Here is a 20,831-nt window from a genome sequence, read left to right on the forward strand (position 1 = left end):
GAAAGAAACAAAATGTAACAGAACTTTCTCATATTTTAGTTGGGGATATTTTGTGGTACATGTGACAACTTCATGCCTCAGCTATGTATGCACAAAACTATATCATAGAAACCTGATTAAACTGATAATGCAGTAAGCGGAAAGTTAAATAATTCTGTAAAAAGCATTTAGCATCCCAGAGGGCTTTGCTGTCTGCAATAAAGGAAACATAACAAGTGGTGATCTAAACTGATTAACGTACTCTGTGGAGTGATTAGTATCTTCTCTGTTTGTGAATGGCATGAGACGAATTCTGCAAAAAAAGCTTTGAAGAAGAAATTATCTGAGCTCCAGTTGCTTAATGAACCAGGGACTTCCAACAGTGCTTCAGAAATGCTTAAATTGAGAAAACAACAAAAATTCATCATTCTTGCTTTGCTTTTGCCAGCAGTGGATCCTACCAGCCAAATACTAGAAGTAAATGAGTAGAGTTAAATAACTGCCTTGCAGCTGTTTCAAAGAGAAATCCAGAGCAGTTTCCATTATAGTGGCCTTTCCTGGCTCTGTGGTTACCAGAGCCAAAAAACACTTCTCCCACTCTATGCCATTGAATACTTCTCTGTTTTCCCTTCTTTTTGTTTGAATTAGAGTCGAAGATATTTAAACTATCCTTGCCACAGAATGGTCATCCTCAGTAGCTTTTTCCCCTTTATAATGATACCTGAGAACTGACTCCTATGGGGTGGCACAGCTGTTGTCAACCCTTTCCCCAACAAAGCCCAACATGATTTGCATTTTGGATTTGGTGCCCAAATTTCTGCAGCAAACAAATGTGCAGATTTTTTTTCCTCTCCTTCTAGGTGAGTAAACAAATTAACTTCTTTGTCAAAACAGACCTTTGGTGGTGGTAAATAAGGTAAACAAGAGAACAAAAGAAAATTATGAGACTGGAAGGAACAGATTAGAGGTATATCCACCCAGTTGCAGCCATCATGGGGAAACTTAAATACCGGTATGCTTTTTAAAAATTTATTCTTATAGTAGATGAGATTACCAGGGGTTCAAAATACATCTCCTTTTTGTTTAAAGTAGATGAATAGTGCCTCACAGGCAGCTGCTCAGTACTATATGAACATGTTACTGATAGCAAACCCATTGCTGCCAGAGCCCTGGGAGAGAAAGATTTTTTTCTCTATTCTGTTTATATATTTATTTCATAAAGCAGTACTTTAAAACAAAACACAAACTATCTGATGTATATTTCGAGAAGAAAGCGTATTTGCCATGGTAAACACAGGATAGTCTTCTTATTTCCATTTGGAAATCTCCATTTCCATCCCAAAATGAAATTTGCTATCCTCATTAACATAATTTTGAATCAGCATTTTGCTAAACTCTCCCAAGTGCTTACTTTGCTGGCCTGCTTGGTGAGGAGTGATGGAAGGTGTTTCCTGGCAATGGAAGTAGCCCCAGTAGCCTACAGCATTTTTTCAGCATAAAAGGCCAGTCTTTCAGCTGCTGCAACCAAGAATTAATTCCCAGCTTGGTTCATTGAGTACCTAACTGGGTGCAAAGGTTGCATGTTGCAACTTACTATGCTTGGAAACTCACTGGGGATGTTAGAGGTGCAGATTTTTTTTCCCTTCCATTTCTTCCATCCTGATGGCTTCTAAAGGGACACAAATAGAGAACCGGGTGCTGCACCTCTCTCCATAAATCTCTTCCTGGTGCTGAGGTATTTGGGGAAAGTCTGTCCTGCGCTGTACTCATCCTGCACAGCAGACTCACAACAGGTTGGGTGTCTGGCTACGATGCTTGGGTTGAGGATAAGGCTGGTAGGCAACTGGGAGAGAACTGAGTGAGATAGTGGAGAAGCCTGGTCTGCACCATGACAGACTTCTTCTGAAGGCATGAGAAGTGGCATGTTTCAGTCACTAAATTAGCTGACAGGATATAATTGCCTTTCTGTGTCTCCCACAAAGACAGGAGGTGTTGAGCCTACATCCATGTTTGGCTAATGTTTGTAAGGCTCAGCTTGTCATGAAAGCTCTCTGAGAAAAAAATGAAGCTTGAAGATCTTTGCAGAAACCCTTTCTGCACTCTTTATGGGACATTTGGGCTCAACTACCCAATTTGGGCTCAACGTCCCAATTAGCTTATTTTTGCAGTACTTCGGCATTGCAGTGGTGGCCTCCCTTTGATAGGAGCTTGGCAGGCAGAGATGAGGCAGAAGAGCAGTGCTGTATCTGGGAACAAATCTTTAGTAATCAAAGTGTTTAAGCCATCCTATCAGTGTCAGGGGGTAAGTGTTGATGTAGAACTTTTCCCTGATTCAAACAGTCTTCATTTCCTCAACTGGAGGACATTCACCAGAACATGCAGGCAGTGCTTGCGAGGGATGTATCTCATCTAAAAATGCTGGGTCTATGGAAAAGGAGCAATGACACAGCAGTGTCTGAATTACTGGGGAGGTTGCTGGAGGGATGGATTCACTCTCTGCCTTTTCTTGGATACTTTTTCCCAATTCTTCTAGCTTTTAAATTTCCTAAATCTCTTTTTGTCTCTGATGCTCTTGGGTTTGAGTAGTGAATTGCATCGCTCCTGATTTATCTGTCCTGAAAAGCTGTTGGGCCAAGTTGACGTCTTTCAGATGAATAGTTAGCGACCCTGACATCTTTCAGAAGAAAGGCATTTTTAAAGTAGGCTGGACTTCCTGCTCTCACCCATTCCCTTTTTAGCCCACAGAAGCTATTTTTGAACTTGCTTTTGTAGTGGTCGACAGTGAATAAGCACTAAGGAACATCAACACCCTCCCTGGTTTTGTAGTCAATCTGTGGAGGTCATAATCATAGCTTCCACCAGGATCTGTGTCACTTGTGAATTATACCTTCCAGCAGTAAAATTGCTTCTTTTTCCAGCATTGCTGGTGACTGGGTCTCTGACTGTCCAGATATGCTGAGTTACCCTTTTCAGCTATAAACTATAAGATACAGAGAACTTCTCAGTTCAGTTTCTAGTAGCTGGGACATTTGTTAGCTCTGAGACTCTGTAATAATACAGTCTACTACAAAAGCATCCTAAAAATTACTGGATATGCTAGTTACTGCCACAGGATCCACAAGTAACTTTGTGCTTTATCATGTTACAGCAGAGTTACAGGGATCCCCTTACAAAGAGTTTCCTTTCCTTATGTATTTTTGGCTATATGAAGGGTAAAATGAGTCTAGTGAAATGAAGAAGTGGCCTATTGTGACTGACCCACCACATCTTGACATACAAGGTTTTCTTTAAGTGTGACGAAGAATTACTTTGGGAGGTGCAATTCTGAAAAGGGTACATGAGGAGCTGTTGTATCTTAGTGGTAAGGTTTCATACTTTCATTGTTCAGATGAAATATGTCTGTACGTAAGGCATAGTAGGCTTAAGGCTATAATGAATCAGGATACTTGTCTTGAGACGTCTGGATTTTTGTTTTACTTAAATTTTGGGTAAATGCCTCCTCAACTTCTACTTTTATCTTTAAAGAAAACACCATCTTTTCCCCTTTATTTTTAAACCACTTGTTTCTTCTGTGTTCTGCAGTTTGAGCAGAGCACATATTTTTTGCTTTTCATTAGGTAATGGAGCAATTTTTGTTGCAAATTGCAATTTTTTCTCATCTGTTGCAACTTTACTTTCATAAAACCCATGATTTTGCAGTTGTGGGTTGAGAAAGTATTTGCATATTGAATCAATTATTCCTATACTTACTTGCTTATGCTTATTTTAAATATATTCTTAATTGATACCCTTATTTGGGGATTTTTAAGTTGGCAGTTCCCCCAATTTTTTCAGCTTTAGCCTTCCTGGTATGTTGGTAAACTTAAGAATATTTAGCTAAACTGAAGGCAGTGCTGCTGTTTTTCCATTCTGTGCAACTCTAAATGTAGAGCTCTAAGAGAGCTGATGTTGTTTTGGAGTCCCAGTCTACCATTCCCAATTCTGCATTTCCTCTGAAACGGTTTCTGGATTTCTGGGTAGCACTGAGAATGATAAATACTGTTTTGGGGATCCAAGTAGCTACTTCAGAATTAAAAGTTCATCCTTTATAGAGTTAGAATGATTCTCCTCTGAGTCTCACAAACTTCAAGGAGACTGCAAACAAGTTGCATGATTCTGAAAGACTGAGGTCTCTGGCTTGTGCTTGGCATTTCATTGTATGCAGAATTGTCATCTTCCTAAGACTTCCTTGCCAAATACTTTGCTTTTCATCTCCTCCCTGTGTGCTGGGTAAGAAAACAGTAGCATGTTGAGGTTAATTTAGTAAAGGGAAAAAAAGAGACAAGCAGACTGTGTTTGGAGAGCTATGGGTTAAAATATTTTTAAGAGTTTTCTTGGATATGGAATAATTTTTGTGGCTTTCAAGTTTTAAAAGCTCTGTAAAAGTCAAACCTTAGTATTCTAAGAATGTTCAGCTCTGTTTCTCTCAGCAAGAAATAAATGAGCCCATGCCTGCTGGGAAAGGGGGTCCTTTATTTTTTTGTTAGGTGGACTGAGGAATTCTGCAGACTCTTGTATTGCAGTGAGTTTTGTAAACTGATCATTTGTCCCTCAGGCACTTTGTGCTAACTAATGATTCATTTAGGCAGTATCAATCAGCCGTGTTTGAAAACTTGTTGGTGTTTGCTTTCTACCGTGAGCATCTATCCATGTGCGGCCCTCGCCAAGGGGGCTGTCACTCACTCACTATCGCACTGGCAGGACCCAGGCAGCTGGTGCCTTTTCCACCCCAGTCTCTTCCCTGAGAGGGGATGGGTGTAATGGGCTTCTCAGCCAGGATGGTCCCACGAACAGGCTGCTTCATGCCTTGGATCCAAGTCCTCACCCCACTCTTCAAGATTTGATGGAGAGATGGGGCAGCAGGAAGATGAATTAAGCACAAAACATGGGAAAGTTTCTTACATGGGCTCTTCCTCCCAGTGTACCCACCCATAGCCATCCGAGTGACGTGGCCCCGTACCACCAGGGGAGAGGAGCCAGGAGGACAAGCATAGCAGAAAGTGGCTGGAAAGGCCAGCATCAAAGTGATATTCTGGCCACGGAATGACTAGGTGTTGACTGTAGAAGCAGAGTGAGTTTGATTTATTAAGTCCTGGTGCCAAATTTCCTGATCTGTGTTTAGTGGGGAATGGTTATAACTATGTCTCATGATTTTAAGAGATTTAACTCCATGTGTTCAGAATTTTCTTATTCTTTGGTTTGGGACAACTGCATCCTGGGTATTAAATCAACCTGACATGGTTAGAGGAGGCTTTCCTTTTAGTCTGCTATTACTCCATTTTACTCTATCTGTCATCTTGGTTTATAATTCAGACTTTTCCTACACAGATGTGTCCTAGAGGTTTAGTTAACATGGGTAATTTGCAGCTCAGTTTGTTTTAAACTTCTGTTGAGATATACTAAATGGGTAAGATAAATCACAGGGCACTACACATCTGGCTCAGCCAGACAATGAAACACACTGAGTGAAACTTCAGGAAATTAAAATACAAACTTTCCTGCCCTTTTTCCTGCAGGGGCAGGAGCGGGGATGGGTCTGCCTGCTTGCATGTTATGTTAACACTTTCAGTGCTCAGAGATACATTATGTTTCCCTCTTGCTTGAGCCTTTCCAGTCACAGAGCAGCATAATGGGTAAATGTGATGCCTTGGGATTTGTACGTTTGTGACCTGGGAGGTCAAAACCTTCCTGTAAGACATACACTGGCATCCGAGAAACCTGATCATCTGAAAGTCCCCTGTTTGAACTTTAGTCAGCAAACTCTCTCTTCTTCTGCTCTTCTTCCCCTTGGGACTGAAAAGATTGCTTTTAAAAGACATCTCAGGATTTAGATTAGCACACCCTAAAAACAAAAGTTGTCCAAAATCCCTTATGCAAACAGTGTGTTTTGTTACGATGTCTTCCAAACAAGAGAAGAAGCCAGTGAGCCTCATGCTGTTCCTCTGGGATTACTCAAGTGCTGTCAGGCTTTTAAATTTAACAAGTCTGACTCTGTAGCATATTACCTACCCTTATGTGCATTGCATACATTCAGCCCTGGTGAGGCATTTTGTGAATAAGAGAAATGCACAGCACTTACCAGTGCATGTCACATTGAGCTTTTTTTATCATACCCTGTTTCAGATCTCATAGTAAAAGCCTGGGGAAGATATTACAAAATCAAGGGATAATTCACATTCTGAAGCCATGTGGAAAGCAAGGCCACAAAAAAGGTGGTATCTACAAGATTTAAAATTTTTGAATTAAAAGTATGCATTCTGCTAGGTGTAGCTGGCCTCTCTCCACAGGAGCAACAGTGGAGCAGGAATCATTACGTATGGGCAGCAGCCATCTGAAATAAAAATTCAGATTGACAAATACATAGACAAAGAGACAATTTATTCAGGATCACAAAACTCCACTGGATCCTGGAATCCTGACCTCCTCTGTAATTCAGACTGTAAGACTGCATCCAGATATTCCTACAGCAAGCAAAAAACCAGGGCATTCACATAATTAATGCAGATGTTGGCAAGCTTTTATAAGGGCCACTAATTCATTCCTATGACTTCCTCTCTCCCTCAAGGGTTCTTATACTTGACCTGTTATTACCACATGGTCTTTAACCAAGGAATTAAAGCCAGATGTCTTGTAGCTTGGTCTCCCTTTGTTAAGTACCCTTTATAAATTGTTTTTTTCCTATGCAACAGAGAGATTCTACATGAGAACTTTTTAAAATTCTTAAATTATTAAGACTGAAAAGTTTCTAAGCTATGAGTTGAAGTATCCTAGAGGAACAATAAAAGTTTTATAGTGACTGTGCTGAGAAATACTATTTAGTCTAGCTTTTTATTATCCTGGGTCTGCAAATATTCCTGATCAATGTTTACGTTGGAGGCAAAATAATTCTAAAAAGACCTTTTTCTTGAACATAAATCTAAACATCATGTAATGCATTTGAGATCTAGGTGGAAAGTTTTGTATGTTACTTTATTGGAATTAGCTTAATTGTGTTGACAAACAAAGGGAAATGAAAGAACACAGAAATAGCTTTTTGCAATCCTAAGGAAATCTTTATCAGATGCTACTTTCACTTGAGTCCAAATACTAGTTTTGTTTCTCAATACTCTCATTTATGGTTTCAACATGAAGGTTAGGTTAGCTGTAGTATTTCCTCCAGAATGGCTGGAGCTGTCCAAAACATGGGGTTTTGTTTGCATGTTTTAATAGGAAGAAATTCTCATCTCATTATGTTGTTGATCTGTTCTTTGATTTGGCTTACTAACCTGTTTCTTGCTAAAACTGCTCCTCGTTTTGTAAAAATTCAAGTTCAGTTAGTGGAGTTTCACAGCCATGAAAGCAGGGTGTCAGAGCCAGATCTGCTGGGTCTCTTCAGAAAGAGACTTTTTTGACATGGGTTTCTTGGGGTTTTTACATCCTCATTGTTAAGCCATTCTAAACAAGGAGCCGGTATGTTATTCAGAGGAGTTTCTTTTTCTAAGCCTTGCGTTTTGGGAATTGCACCTTGAGTAATTGATTATAACTGAGAAAGTAAACTCATGAAGCATTTTCTTGCTAGCCCACAGTTTCATGCAGAACTTACACATCCTGGTGGAGTATGGTGCTTGTTTGTTGCAGCCATAGCTGTGCTAAACTGAGTAATCTGCAAGGCAAATTGATCATGTATTCCCTAGCACAGGCATAACAATACTTAATGAGAGAAATAAGGTTTAATGCTTTTAACACTTGTTAAAAATATTGCTTTCCTGATTTTTTTGCCTCACTCCTATTTCAAGTTGGAATAAGCCAGTTCAGATGAGTTATATTTAAAAGCATGGTGTATTTCAACACTGTTTAGAAATGTGGCTGATGGAAAAAGAAAAATGCTCATACAACTATAGTGGCATGCTTCTTTTATTGTTTATAAATACACTTCATGCTTTAAGGACAGACACAGACCCTGGCCCTGGCAATTCACAGTCTTAGAGCATATTGATAATCTTAATTTAGGGTGTTCTTCACTGTTTTTAAGACAGGACAAGAAGGAATGACCCTGATGGAGACGTGAATGAGTCAAAACCTGCTGGGAAATGTAATCCCCTTTTCCTCCTCTCTGTGGAGCATTTATTTTAACACCGCTACAGCCAAGCAATAGCTCTATGCAATGATATTGTAAATAAGGTGTCTTATAATGGAGTTAACTTTTCCTGAGTACAAATTTTGTGCCCTTCTTTCTAAGTGGATTTTTCAGCAGGTCTGCTTGACCAGAAGCGTGTTTGCTATGCAATTTACAACTATGTCAGAAATCATGCTAGCTCTCAGAGCAGATGGAAGCATTTCTGGTTGTTTCTAATCTGCTTGCTGTTACTAGGCCGCTCAGAGCAATTGTTTGTGAGTTGTGGAATCCCATTTGGTCTAAAAAAATAGATTAATTTTGAAGCATGTTCTCTTCCTGCCCCCCTTCCCTGCTGTCTCTGCATGTCTTGTCCGTGGAGGAAATAATATGTTTTCAGTTCTGATGTCATTAGGATTTTTTTTCTCTTTTTCTTTTTTTTTTTTCCTGCCATGAGCGAACCACAGTGCTACTACAATGAAACCATTGCCTTCTTTTATAACCGAAGTGGAAAATATCTGGCCACTGAATGGAACACTGTCAGCAAGCTTGTAATGGGACTGGGGATTACAGTCTGCATCTTCATAATGCTGGCCAACCTCTTGGTTATGGTGGCTATTTATGTCAACCGCCGATTCCACTTTCCTATTTATTACTTAATGGCCAATTTAGCCGCTGCAGACTTTTTTGCAGGGCTGGCCTACTTTTACTTAATGTTCAACACAGGACCCAACACTAGAAGACTGACTGTAAGCACCTGGCTTCTCCGTCAGGGTCTCATTGATACTAGCCTGACCGCCTCCGTAGCCAATTTGTTGGCCATCGCTATCGAGCGGCACATTACTGTTTTCCGAATGCAGCTGCATACTCGGATGAGCAACCGGCGAGTGGTGGTTGTGATTGTTGTCATCTGGACGATGGCCATTGTCATGGGCGCCATACCAAGTGTCGGATGGAACTGTATTTGTGATATTACTCACTGCTCCAACATGGCACCGCTCTATAGTGACTCTTACTTGGTCTTCTGGGCTATTTTCAACCTGGTCACCTTTGTGGTCATGGTGGTCCTATACGCTCATATCTTTGGGTACGTCCGCCAAAGGACTATGCGAATGTCCAGACACAGTTCTGGACCCCGCAGGAATCGAGACACCATGATGAGCCTCCTGAAGACTGTGGTCATTGTGCTTGGTAAGTGCTTACTTTGTCTCCCCTGTTCTCCCCCTTCTGTTTCTTATCGGGGGATCTGAGTAATGCATGTCTAGGTTTGGGAGGTCGGCAGTGTTTCAAAGACACTAGAAGAGGTGGGCACATGAATGCAGCACAACATTCCTTACTGTGTTGGGACTACCAAGCTTATTTTGTGAGTCTCAGAGACTTGGTCACTCAGCCCTCTAACATGAAACTGATGAAAATCCAGGACCTCAAGATGTAAGATGGTGGGTTTTTGCAGCAATGCAGGTTTAAAACCTGTTGTGGCAACCTGTCCTCTGCAATGTTTGCCCTTCTGACTTTGAAGATTCCAAATGGCTGCAACCTTAAAATAGTACAGGAAGGCTCAATACCCCCATGTCTGGATAACAATTAGGGGCTACAGGCTATTGCTGATAAGATTCTGCGTGTTAAGCAGGACTGCAGGTACAGTTCATTCAGGTCTATAATGTTTAGCACATCTGAGTATCTGCCAGTTTGCTAATACAGAAAAGTAGCATGTGTGGCACTGGTGTGTCACAGCACACTGCTCAGGAGGTGCCTAAGCTTCAGGGCTTGAAAGACACAGAAACACAAGGCAAATATCATGACACACTTTGGGATCAGAAGGTTCCTGTAGTTTTGTGGATGCCTGTATTTGGTTTTGGCTGGGGGTCTCAGTTTCCTTATGCAAAAGCACAGCCTGGATACTGGGCACCATCCCCTAGTGATGTTCTTTGCAGTTTGTTCTGCTCTTTGTTGCTGCAGATGAGAGTGAGCTGCAGGCAGGCAGGGATGGTGCTGGTTGTCTTCATGTCCAACCTGTGTTCCCACCCATGAGGTCCTCCAGTACAGTACAGAGGTCTCATGGGATCCTAGCACTCTGTTGCACTGTGACATTTCCCTAGTAGTTCATAAATGCAACTGCACACAGTCTGCAAAGCCCAAAACTTAGCCCCAGTTCTTGCTTTGATTTCCATGCTTTACATAATGACCTGTGCTTTCCAGCAGTTACTGTCTGCACAAACACACCAGGATAGTTGCAGAGATTTGCTGTGAGTCACTGTGTCAATTCATACGTTGGTTTAGGAACATATGCAGTGCTCTCTGACCTAGTCATTAGCTTTGTAACCAGAATATGAACTGTGTAGTTGATTAACCTCTTCAGCCATTGATAAGTCATGCTGCTACATGTCCTGCTCTTCTCTTTAGGGAAGGAATCTCTATGAGTCTTGTGAGGGAGGCTGTAGCGTTGGGTAAAACCTCTCCTGACTGCCTGGTGGTTCGGAAATCTGTCCCTCCCCACCTCTGTGATCCTTCTTCCAGTAGGCAAGAGGAGGTTAAGATCATGAAGAAAATACAGGCTTTGCAGTTTTCTCATTAGGAAACAGATGCTTGTTTTCCCTCCTGAAGAAACTGCTGTTTATGCAGCAGTGGAATATTTCCTGTGAGATTAAAATTTGTCTCAGGCTTCAAAAAAAAAAAGGGGAGGGGATGGGAATATTAAGTGCCTATACCAGTGCAATTCAGTGTTGCAGATATACATAAACAGTCACTGAATAAATAGCACATGACTCTGCTCTCCTGTGAGGAGAGGTCCCAGGAAAGATGTACAGACCACTCAATGTGTAGGCAACAATAGAGGTCTAACAAGGAACATAAAGTAGCCCCTTTTTTTGGCCTAATAAGTACCTCTTTTTTCCAGGTATTTTTCTGTAAACAGTGGAACAACTCCAGAGGTTAAGTAGCATTAGCCAGACTGAAAGTCACTCAAGTTTAGCTGCTGCTGTAGTTTAGTAATATCTCTGATTCTTCACTGGGGCCACTTGGAGTAAGGTTTTTCAGGGCTGCAGGTAGCACATGTTGAAGTTTTATTCAGAATTCAAACAGGACCTTATTTCTTGTTGCTGGTGCAGTTAAATCCATTCAGTGTTGTGCACACACTGCTTTAGCACCTCTTCTGCGTAAAACACCATTTACAGAGAGAGATAATGTATTATTTTATTTAAATCTGAAGAAAACAAAGGCTGTGACATTCTTCACACTGTATTTTGATCTCCCACTTCAGTATTATTTTGAAAAGGATTGGATTTTTTCAAAGCAGTGTGGTTTGTTTGGTTGGAGGAGGTCAGTCATAGGGCTACAGTGTCAAAAAAGCAGCAATGCTTTCACCTCCTTACCACCTTCGAGACACACTTGCAAGATAAAGATGGCTGGGAAACAGCTGTGCGTTTGTTTGGTTTAGTTTGTTTTTTAAATATTATTTTTTTAAAATAGCCTGAAGCCAGGAATCAAGCCTAAGGGCAACCACAGAGACTTTTGGGAGGTTAAATGTTTGTCCATCAGGGTGTTAAGCAGACTGCTGGATGAACCATGACAAATGTTGATTAATTGCCATCAGCTGACAGGTGCCATCCCATGTTACTGAATTTGCACTTCCAATGAAGGATTGTTTTCTGGTTCCAAAGTAAAAAAGCTAAGCATCACTTCGAAGGCTGGTTAGGCAATTTATCAGTTTGGAATAGACGGTGCGGTCAGCCAGATCGGGCAGTTGTTCTGCTGCTCTGATAGTGCTTGCAGTCTGCTTAGACGTGCAATTTAAAATATTCACAAGGAAAATATTCAAGTGTTGGGCTTCCCAAGTGCTTTCTTGGAAAGGTAGTCAATGCATAGTGCTGCAGGTTTATCTGGTTCAGCTGTGGGAAAGGCAGAAAAGGTGGCTGTCATAGGCTGCCTGGAGCTGAAGGTTTATTTCATGCTACCTGGCTTTTTCTGCATCAGTGAACCTCAATAACGCAGAGGAAAAGACTGTGTTTCTTAATGGTGCAGATCAGGGTAATACATTGCCATTTGAGCCAGAAGCCAGCTTTTTGCTGGAGGTGGAGAGAGGAAAGGAAGTGTTTCAGTTTCTTTTTAAGGCCCATCTCCCATCTCTCCTGCCCCGCAGCTGAGGAAGGGAGCTGGTGTGCATCAGCCCACCTACCCAGGAGCAGGCAATTAGTTTGGAGGAGGGGGAAGGTGCCTTGGGAACCAAGGAGAAACTGAGCTGAGAGGCTGAGTAAACCTATGAGCACTGGCAAACCAGTTCTTGTCTTAGGATCTTTGTTAAACTGCTGCCCAGCTGTAGGCAACACCCCTGTGACTTGGGCAGCTATGAACTGTTCGGTTGACTTTTAGACTGCCATAAACAGACCTTCCTGCAGTCATCCTGCTGGCTGTGCTCCCAGGCAAAGCCTCACCACTGCAAGCAGAGGATCATCTTTTCACTGTCCCCATCCACGCTACATTTCAGGGGGCCGAAGGGGAAGAGAATTAACACAAGAGCTTCTTGTTTGTCAGCTGCCTCACACTGCCGGCCCTCCTCGCGCCTTGCTGCCTTGCTCCAGGAGGAGAAGAGCCTCCCAGAAGGGGTGCAGCGCTGTAAGCGTGCACGGGGTGGACGCCAGCCACCAGCGACAAGGGGGTGATTGTGTGGGGAGGGCCGTGGCCACTTGACGTGCTGGCTGGAGCAGTCGGGATCTGGCACACTGCGTCATCCCCCAGAGCAGGCGAGATGCTGGATCCTAGGAGCAAGTTAAAAGCAGAGAACAGACTTTTTTTTTCTTTTTTCCTTTTCATGCCCTTTTGGTATTTTTTTTCTTGAGTGAAATATTTTAAACAGAAGGAAGTGATTTCATAGTTGAGCCCTTTTTTTCTTTTAACAAGGCTGCTTTTGAAATCTTTCGAAAGTAACAAGGAACATAAAGCTCTTTCTTTAGAGCATGCCTTTTCTTTGGGCTGGAGCTAAGGCAGGACTAATCTGTGTATCACACATAGCTGTAAAATTGGGTCTGGTTTGGCTTGCAGCTCACTGACACTATGCCTTTCACCACCACCATTTGTTATGTTTAAATAAGCAATCAAGGGAACAAGCAGAAGCCTAGCAGATATGACAGCTGGAAGTTGGCATCCTCTTTTCCATCCTCTACATCTTATGTTATGTTTAAGGACAAAGCTAAAGTGTTTTTCTGATGGAGGTCTCAGTTAAACTCTGAATGCTTTTGGCCCGAAAATGGATGACAATATCTAACTACTGTTTTAAGAAGTGGTGAAAGCACCAAAAAAGGATTTTAGAGCTCAGGTCTGAAAAAAGTAGCTCTGCTCTGGATTTCCATGGCCTGGAATAAGTCATGAAAGTCTGGGGTCTTTCAGAGGTTCTTAAATACCCCCATTTGTAGATAACTACCAGTCTAGATCATTACTGCTAGAAATTTAGCTTGTATATTCTCCTGCCTAAATGATGATTAGACACCCATCCTTAATTTGTCAGTTCTTTTTTTTTTTTTTTACAATGTGGATAACTTCCCAACACCTTCAATATACATCTTTGGGTATTCTTCTCTGGTTAGATGTTCAACTGTGAGATTATGATACTGAGATTTTATAACTGAATTTTAAATAACAACAACAGTAACAGCCCTTCTCACATGTATTTTATTCTTCTTGCCAATTAGCTTTCTGAGCTGGGTGAGTTCTTTATGGTGTTTGGCCAAAATTAGGTATCTCTGTTGAGCTGAGCACCACAGCTAGGGCCCCAGGACATAGGTAGAGCAATCAATGAATTCGTGATTGCTTAACCTTTATGGTCTTAGGAACTAAAAGGGTACATAGGCCTTTCCTACTTGTAAGACCATCAACCTTGTTTGGAAGAATGTGGTTTATTCTGTAAAATTTAGAAACTTACGTGGGCACAAGTAAAAAAGTGAAGGTCCTTTTTGTATAAACTGTTTTGATATAAAGGAGTCTCACTGTGTTTGAAGACAGTCCCTTACTTATTATAACGAGGCAATAAATGCAAGGAAAACATCTGGAAGTTCAGTATAAACATCTGGAAGGGTGGAACTGCCCAGCAACAGCTTTTTTCCTGCCCTCTCTTTCTGCCATAGTTATGAATTGCAGGAAAGACTTATTTTTGTACTTTTGTAACTTTTACTTCACAACTATGTCCCACATGGGGATGGAAAGCAGCAAACAACTATAGTAATGCACAGGAGTGTCAACATGTGCTGTAGTCAGACAGTTAAAGCAAATAAAGTGCATAACTGATAACATTAAGCTTTCTAGGTGATCGATTGATTGATATGCAGCACTTAATTCCAAGATCAAAAACATGGAGTTCTGTGGAAGCACATTTTTTGAAAGATGTTTTCAATATCTACACTGTCTCTTCTGGCATGCAGTCTGCAGCTTTTCCCGTTTCCTCCTCTCATGCAGTAAGAACACTTGATTGTCAGTAGAAAATAAAAAGGCTGTGAAATAGTGCTACAACCAGGATGACAGCACCCTGCGTTTTGCCAGAGGCATGTCTTTTTTTCCATGCCCCTTATGCAGTGTTGAGTGGTTAACTGGCATGGCCTATCTTTATCAGCCCCTAAATAGTAAGGGTTTGCCCTACCTAAGCCTTATTAATGTTATTTCATCAGTTACCAAGTAAGTGGTCCTGGGCTGAGGTGAAGATTATCTAGTCTAGACAGAGCTTGGTTGTGGCCTCATTTGAGCTTGGGCAGACCTTCCCTACCCATGGAAAGTTACTCTGGTGAACCAAAGCAAACATCAGCCCTGGAAGCACAATGCAGCTGATAAGAAGATCTTTTGGAGAGGCCAGGGTTTAACTCTGAACCCTGTGGCTGGAAGATGACAACTTCCTCTGGTCACCTACTCCCTGAGGAGTCCTGCCTGTATGAAGAGAGCTGAACTTTCCAGCAGCATTTTCTCTGAGATGACTGAAAATTAGGATGTTGTCTTAGCTTGGAGATGTCCTTCCACCAGGTAGCATTGTTTGGAGAAGAGCAGCATCCAGTTGTCTTTTTTCCTCGACGCTCCTACATTTTGCTTGAACTGGGCTGGGCAGTGACAACAGGCTGAGTGCAGAGGAAAGCAGCACATTTCACAGCTTCTTCACTGGAAATGGGGGAGCCTGAAGCCATTCATACTGGGTTACCCCGTGGCCAGCATGAGGGGCTTGTTGAGAGCCACCAACTCTGCCTGACCCCTGTGTCACAGTAATGCCACCTGTGTATTGATGTAGTCCTTACAGAAAAACAGGGCAATAAACTCTGGAGCTGGTGCTGGCAACACTGGCCTGCACATCAATGACTTTCTGTTCTAGCACACAGGGTGCAGTTATGTGCAATCCCAGTGGTTTTAGATAAGTATATTTTAAAAGTGCATAAACTGTGAATTTAACCCGCAGTTGAGTAAACTGGGAAATTGTGGCTGATGACTAAATGGAGCGCTCCTCATAGAGTTTATAAGATTAGTTCTTATTACCATTGTATGAAGACAGAAGGTTATAATGAGTGCTTTCAGAGCTGCAGCCTAACAGGGATACTTTCAAGCTGTATCATCACATATTTGCATGAAGTGAAATCTTCATTAAAGTTACTCTTTATGTTTTTTTAAAGCACATCAAACTCTACAGGTTTTTTGATGGATGGGCTTGGATTTCTTTCTCTTTTCTTAGTGAAAGTCCTTAAGAGTAGTTGTGATGGCTCCTCAGAAGCTTCTTTGGAGGAAAATAACACATACAGTTTGGAGTGGGGATGGCTTCCAGGACTTGCTGATACTACTTACAATGTATTATCTTTTTTTTTTTCCCCTATGCATCTTAATTACATTTTGGTATTGTCTTAAAAAATTTGTGTACATTTAGCTTGCAAGTAGGGTAAAGCAGCATGGAATTCTTCATATTACTGTTTAAATTTGTGGAGCATCTCCCTTATGGGGAAAGGCTGAGGGAGCTGGGTCTCTTTAGTTTGCAGAAGAGGAGACTGAGGGGAGACCTCATTTATGTTTATAAATATTTAAAGGGTGAGTGTCACAAGGATGGAGCCAGGCTCTTCTCGGTGACAAACAATGATAGGACAAGGGGTAATGGACACAAGCTGGAACACAGGAGGTTCCACTTAAATTTGAGAAGAAACTTCTTCTCAGTGAGGGTGACAGAGCACTGGAACAGGCTGCCCAGAGAGGTTGTGGAGTCTCCTTCTCTGGAGACATTCAAAACCCGCCTGGACGCCTTCCTGTGTAACCTCATCTAGGTGTTCCTGCTCTGGCAGGGGGATTGGACTAGATGATCTTTTGAGGTCCCTTCCAATTCCTAACGTTCTGTGATTCTGTGAAATTTGCTAGAGGATTGAGAAATCATTCAGGTTTAATAGCAAAAAATAGAATTTTTATGATGTCTGTTATCCATAATAAGTGGTCTAATATTTTTGTGTTCATACATGTAAATGTCCGTATTCTTCTTTCCTTGATAAATATAGCTTGGTTACTATATGAGACAGATCTAGCTCCATTTTATAAAATGAAGACAAATTTTCAAAAAGAACTGTTAAAAAACAGTTAGTTGCATTTCATCAGCAAAATGGGTTTCTGCTTTCGGTTAAAATAATGGAGGCATGAAAACTTGCTAAGGATCTATGTTCTAATCTGTACGTAATTACACAGTGATTGGAATGTGTCTTAAATTTAAGCCTCTTCAAACCTACAGAGGATGCTTCTTGCTTGTTTTTTTTCATTCTGCTAGTAAAAGCAATCCTATGTTTGCTCTATGACAATCTGTTTCTCTAAATCTCACTCACTGATCATTTTTGTTGTCATTTATAGTCCTGCAGATGAGTTCCAGTTGACCTTTTCGAATTTTGTCTAGAGCCCCAAACCAAATCTCTTTCAGTACTGCTTGGCTGGTGAGGATATTGAAAGGGAAAAGAACAAGGAAGCACCACATCTCAGAATTACACTGTAGTCAGTTTGTTTGTGTGATTCACTTTGTGAGTAGTTTTGTTTTTTGAAAAGCTCTCCTTGCTGAAGCAGAATCATTGGTGTCTTGGATCCAGGCATCTCTTTTGCTGAACCCAGGGCCTGATTGGGTGTGTTGACAGTCTTGCTCTAAATGTTTTGCTTAATTTCTTCACTGACTCTCTAATTAAATTTATTGCATTCCCAGCTAAAGCTAATACATCCCTGGTAACTGTCTTTAAAGTATTCCAGGTATCCCTGTGTAATTCATTACTCACCCTGGAGAAACCATTTGGAAGTTCCCCCCTTCTTTCCCCCTTCAGTTAAGAATAAGTATTATTTATTTTCATTTGGGATCCTTTGAAACTGTGCTTTGAAGAACTTCCATCATTTCCCAAGGCAGGAATGTGGTTATATTTTATTTTATTTTATTTTTGAAGCGGAAAAATCCCTCTAGTAAATCCACTCCTTTACATATGATGGAAATGAGGCCTTGTTTAATAAAAGACTTTCCCCTGACTTCAGTATAATTTATTACCTTTTCAGGAAAGAAAGAGATTTAAAGGGCAAAGGAAAGCTCTCTGTCTTCTTCTGAGAATGGCCAGAGAGGGATAAACCTTGAGTAGTTCTTGGTATGTGCTCATGTTCAGCTTTTGATTTAGGAAAAAAACATATATAATTGCTTGCATAAGTTGTTTCTTGTTTCCAAAAGTCTTCTAAAAATTAGTTGCAATAACAAAAGAAAGGTATTCTTCTGAACAAGGCCAAGGGAATTGATTTTTATTTTTCTTTATAAATAATAGGATTTGGAAATCACACCCTTACCCCGAAGCAATAGAATCCAACCTTTTCTGTCAGATCCAGGTGAAATAACAAACTACTGGCTAAGGAATGAAATTCACTTAACTGAAAATCTGCACTAAACCAAAATGAATTAGTGCCACATCTTGCTCTGCTGTCTGACTCCATTTAGCAATGCCACATACACGAGTGAATACTCATCAACCTGGGCTTCTCCAAAATACTGAGATGGAGACATGTTGTGAGAGATTTCCTCTAACCCAGAGGTCTTGGTAAACTTTGAGAAAAGCTGAAGGCCCAGGGTAGAAATACTAAGGAAAAAATTTGAAAACCAGCATGTACAGGAAGACTTACATGTAAAATGTCAGCACATGACCCTACAATCTTGGGGTTTTTGAGTTGAATTTTTTGAAACAGAGGATTTGAATCCTTCCTTTTTAAGAGGTAACAGTAGGACTTTTACAAAATGTTTACTTGCAAGGTAACATTTTTGTCCTCTAGGAAACAGATAGTTGCATAGGGAGAGAGGTTCTAAACATTTTGCTTAATTTCTTCACTAACTCTCTGTGTTAAATTTCATGGATCTTGAGCTAAAACTGATACATCCTTGGTAACTGTTAAAGCAAAGCATTTCCAGTCTGGAAAATCTGGGGTAATGTCCATGACCAGCCACCAACTAGTGTTTTTATCTTTGAGACACTGTTTGTCCTTCCCGTGTTTCAGCAGAATGCTTAGCCAAACTTACAGTTAGACCTCAGCTTGAGATATGATATGAACAAAAATGCCAGCTGTTAACTTGTCGCATTGCAAAACGGCATTCAGTGAGGCACTGAACAATCACTTGTTTCCACCAGTGGAAAACACTGAGAACAAGAGCCCGTTTTGTGGGAGAGAAGTGCTGCTCCTCCTCCTGCGTTGCTTCACTGCACATGAGCAGCATGAGTAAGTGTTCTGGCTTGCCTGTTTTTCTGGGGTAACCCCGTGAAAACACAGAAATATAGTTTTAAACCCCAAATGATTTTTTGTCTTCTGTAGTTTCAATGAAACTATGGCTCGTAACATCGAAACACATAGTGCCGGTGGAGAGGCTTGCTGGGACATCTGAAGCGCAGCAGCCGGCTGGGGGGTGGGCAGTGGTCGACAGTGAGTGACAGCCTTCAGACAGCAGCCTTGGTGCCTCTCTCCTCCTACTCCCAGCATGAAAAGTCTGTTCAAGGAAAATGCTTAGTTTGTGCATCTTTTTTTCAATAAATGTATTTTAAACCTGAATGTGAAAGAAAAATGTGATTCTGAGCTCTTCTGGTTCTGCCTTTATTAGCAGAACAGCTTCCAGTTTTTCTGTTTCATACAGCCGAGGATGCTGTTGCTCCTTTTTTTTCTCTCTCTTTCAGACAAAGGTCTCTTCTTTTTTTTCTTCTTTTTTTTTTTAACTTTTTTTCAGCCCTCCCATGAGTCAGTTTCTGTCACACACACATTTGATGCCCTTCTTTAAAGCTGAAAGGAACAACAGCATCAGAAAATCCTCATATATTCTGCAGTTCTCATTCAGGAAACCTTCGTGCCACCCTTCCACTTTGTTCATCCTAAAAACAGTATTTGAAGTCCATTTTCCTTGTATCGACATGGAGATATGCTGGTATTACATTCAAGTGTGCTTCTTGTGTATGTGGCAGGTCCACTGTTGGACGCATATGCAGTGCCTGTAGAGCAGATAAAAGGATTCTGAGCTTAGATGCAAGGCCATGAAACTTGTGTAAGTCTGAAGCATTTCTTCACCACACTCAAGTGCTATCCATCATTCTGTACTGCTTCGTGAAGTACTGGAGCAAAGGGAACTACCATGAGTGAAAATACAAGGGTTCCAGGCCCACCAGCAAACAGGAGGTGTTCAAATGCTCAAGGATCACCCTCTGCAGCTACCTGAAAGGGCGTTATAGCAAGGTGGGAGTCAGTGTCTTCTCAAGTAACAAGTGATAGGATGAGAGGAAATGGCCTCAAGTTGCACCAGGGGAAGGTTAGATTGGACATTAGGAAAAATTACTTCACTGAAAGGCTTATGAGGCATTGGAATGGGCTGCTCAGGGAAGTGGTGGAGTCACCATCCCTGGAGGTATTTAAAAGACAGGAGATGAGGTGCTTAGAGACATGATTTAGTAGTAGGTGGGTTATGGTTGGACTCAATATCTTAAAGGTCTTTTCCAGTCAAATGATTCTGTGATTCTGAGATTAGTGCTTTGAAGTTTGTGGGCAGGGTGACCTTCAGTGCTGCAACTGGGGAAGTGAGAATTTCATCTGTAAAACTGTCCCAGACATACTTGTCACAGGGCAGGCCATCTGCTGCTGCCAGCTGGTGCTGGGAGAGCAGCCTCTGTGTGCTGCAGCAGGTAGAAATAGTAATTCTTTTGATGTTAGCAATAAGGGCCTGTGAGGTTAGTTTTGGGGAAAAAAATGTTCAGTAATTTTGAGGGGAGTGAGAATGTCCAGTTCTCCAATTCGAATGGAGTGAGAGCTATCTGCTTGGGTCTTTCTACCTTAAGTATTTGGTATCTGAGCAAATATAGCTGCAGATATGAAAGGACAGCTAAGATTTCTGAAATATCTTCCTTCATGAAAGAGGTCATCATCTCCTAAAAAAGTGGGAGAGAATTTAGTTGTTGCAAGCAGGAAAAGCTGCCAAGCTCCTGCATTTATCTTCTTTTCAAGAAAATTGTTTCCTCTGACCTTGGACTCACTACCTTCCTTGTTCTCCTAAAAGCAGTTTTGGGAGCTGTTTCCCATCTTCTGATATTGATGTAACCTCAGAAAGAACTTGTTCTGACATATGGCATTAATAATTTTTGTTTTCTCTTGTTTGAAGTTGCTTTTAAGTGCCCACTTTTTACTTTTCTAGAAATACAAGGAGTAACATAGAAGTGAATTTTCCAGGCAGAAGCTGTCTATCTAGAGAAAA

General features: G+C 41.3%; 1 protein-coding gene across 1 annotated transcript in view; it reads left to right on the top strand.

Annotated features, from left to right (window-relative positions):
• LPAR1 (lysophosphatidic acid receptor 1) overlaps positions 1-20,831 on the top strand; it is a 45,123-nt gene that overhangs the window by 3,206 nt on the left and 21,086 nt on the right. The window contains exon 2 of the mRNA XM_010183231.1: positions 8,558-9,301. Within this exon, the coding sequence (XP_010181533.1) occupies positions 8,558-9,301 (744 nt within the window). The remainder of the gene's footprint in view (positions 1-8,557; positions 9,302-20,831) is intronic.

This window comes from Mesitornis unicolor, unplaced genomic scaffold, assembly GCF_000695765.1.
Source record: "Mesitornis unicolor isolate BGI_N332 unplaced genomic scaffold, ASM69576v1 scaffold13654, whole genome shotgun sequence".
Taxonomy (NCBI): Eukaryota; Metazoa; Chordata; class Aves; order Mesitornithiformes; family Mesitornithidae; genus Mesitornis; species Mesitornis unicolor.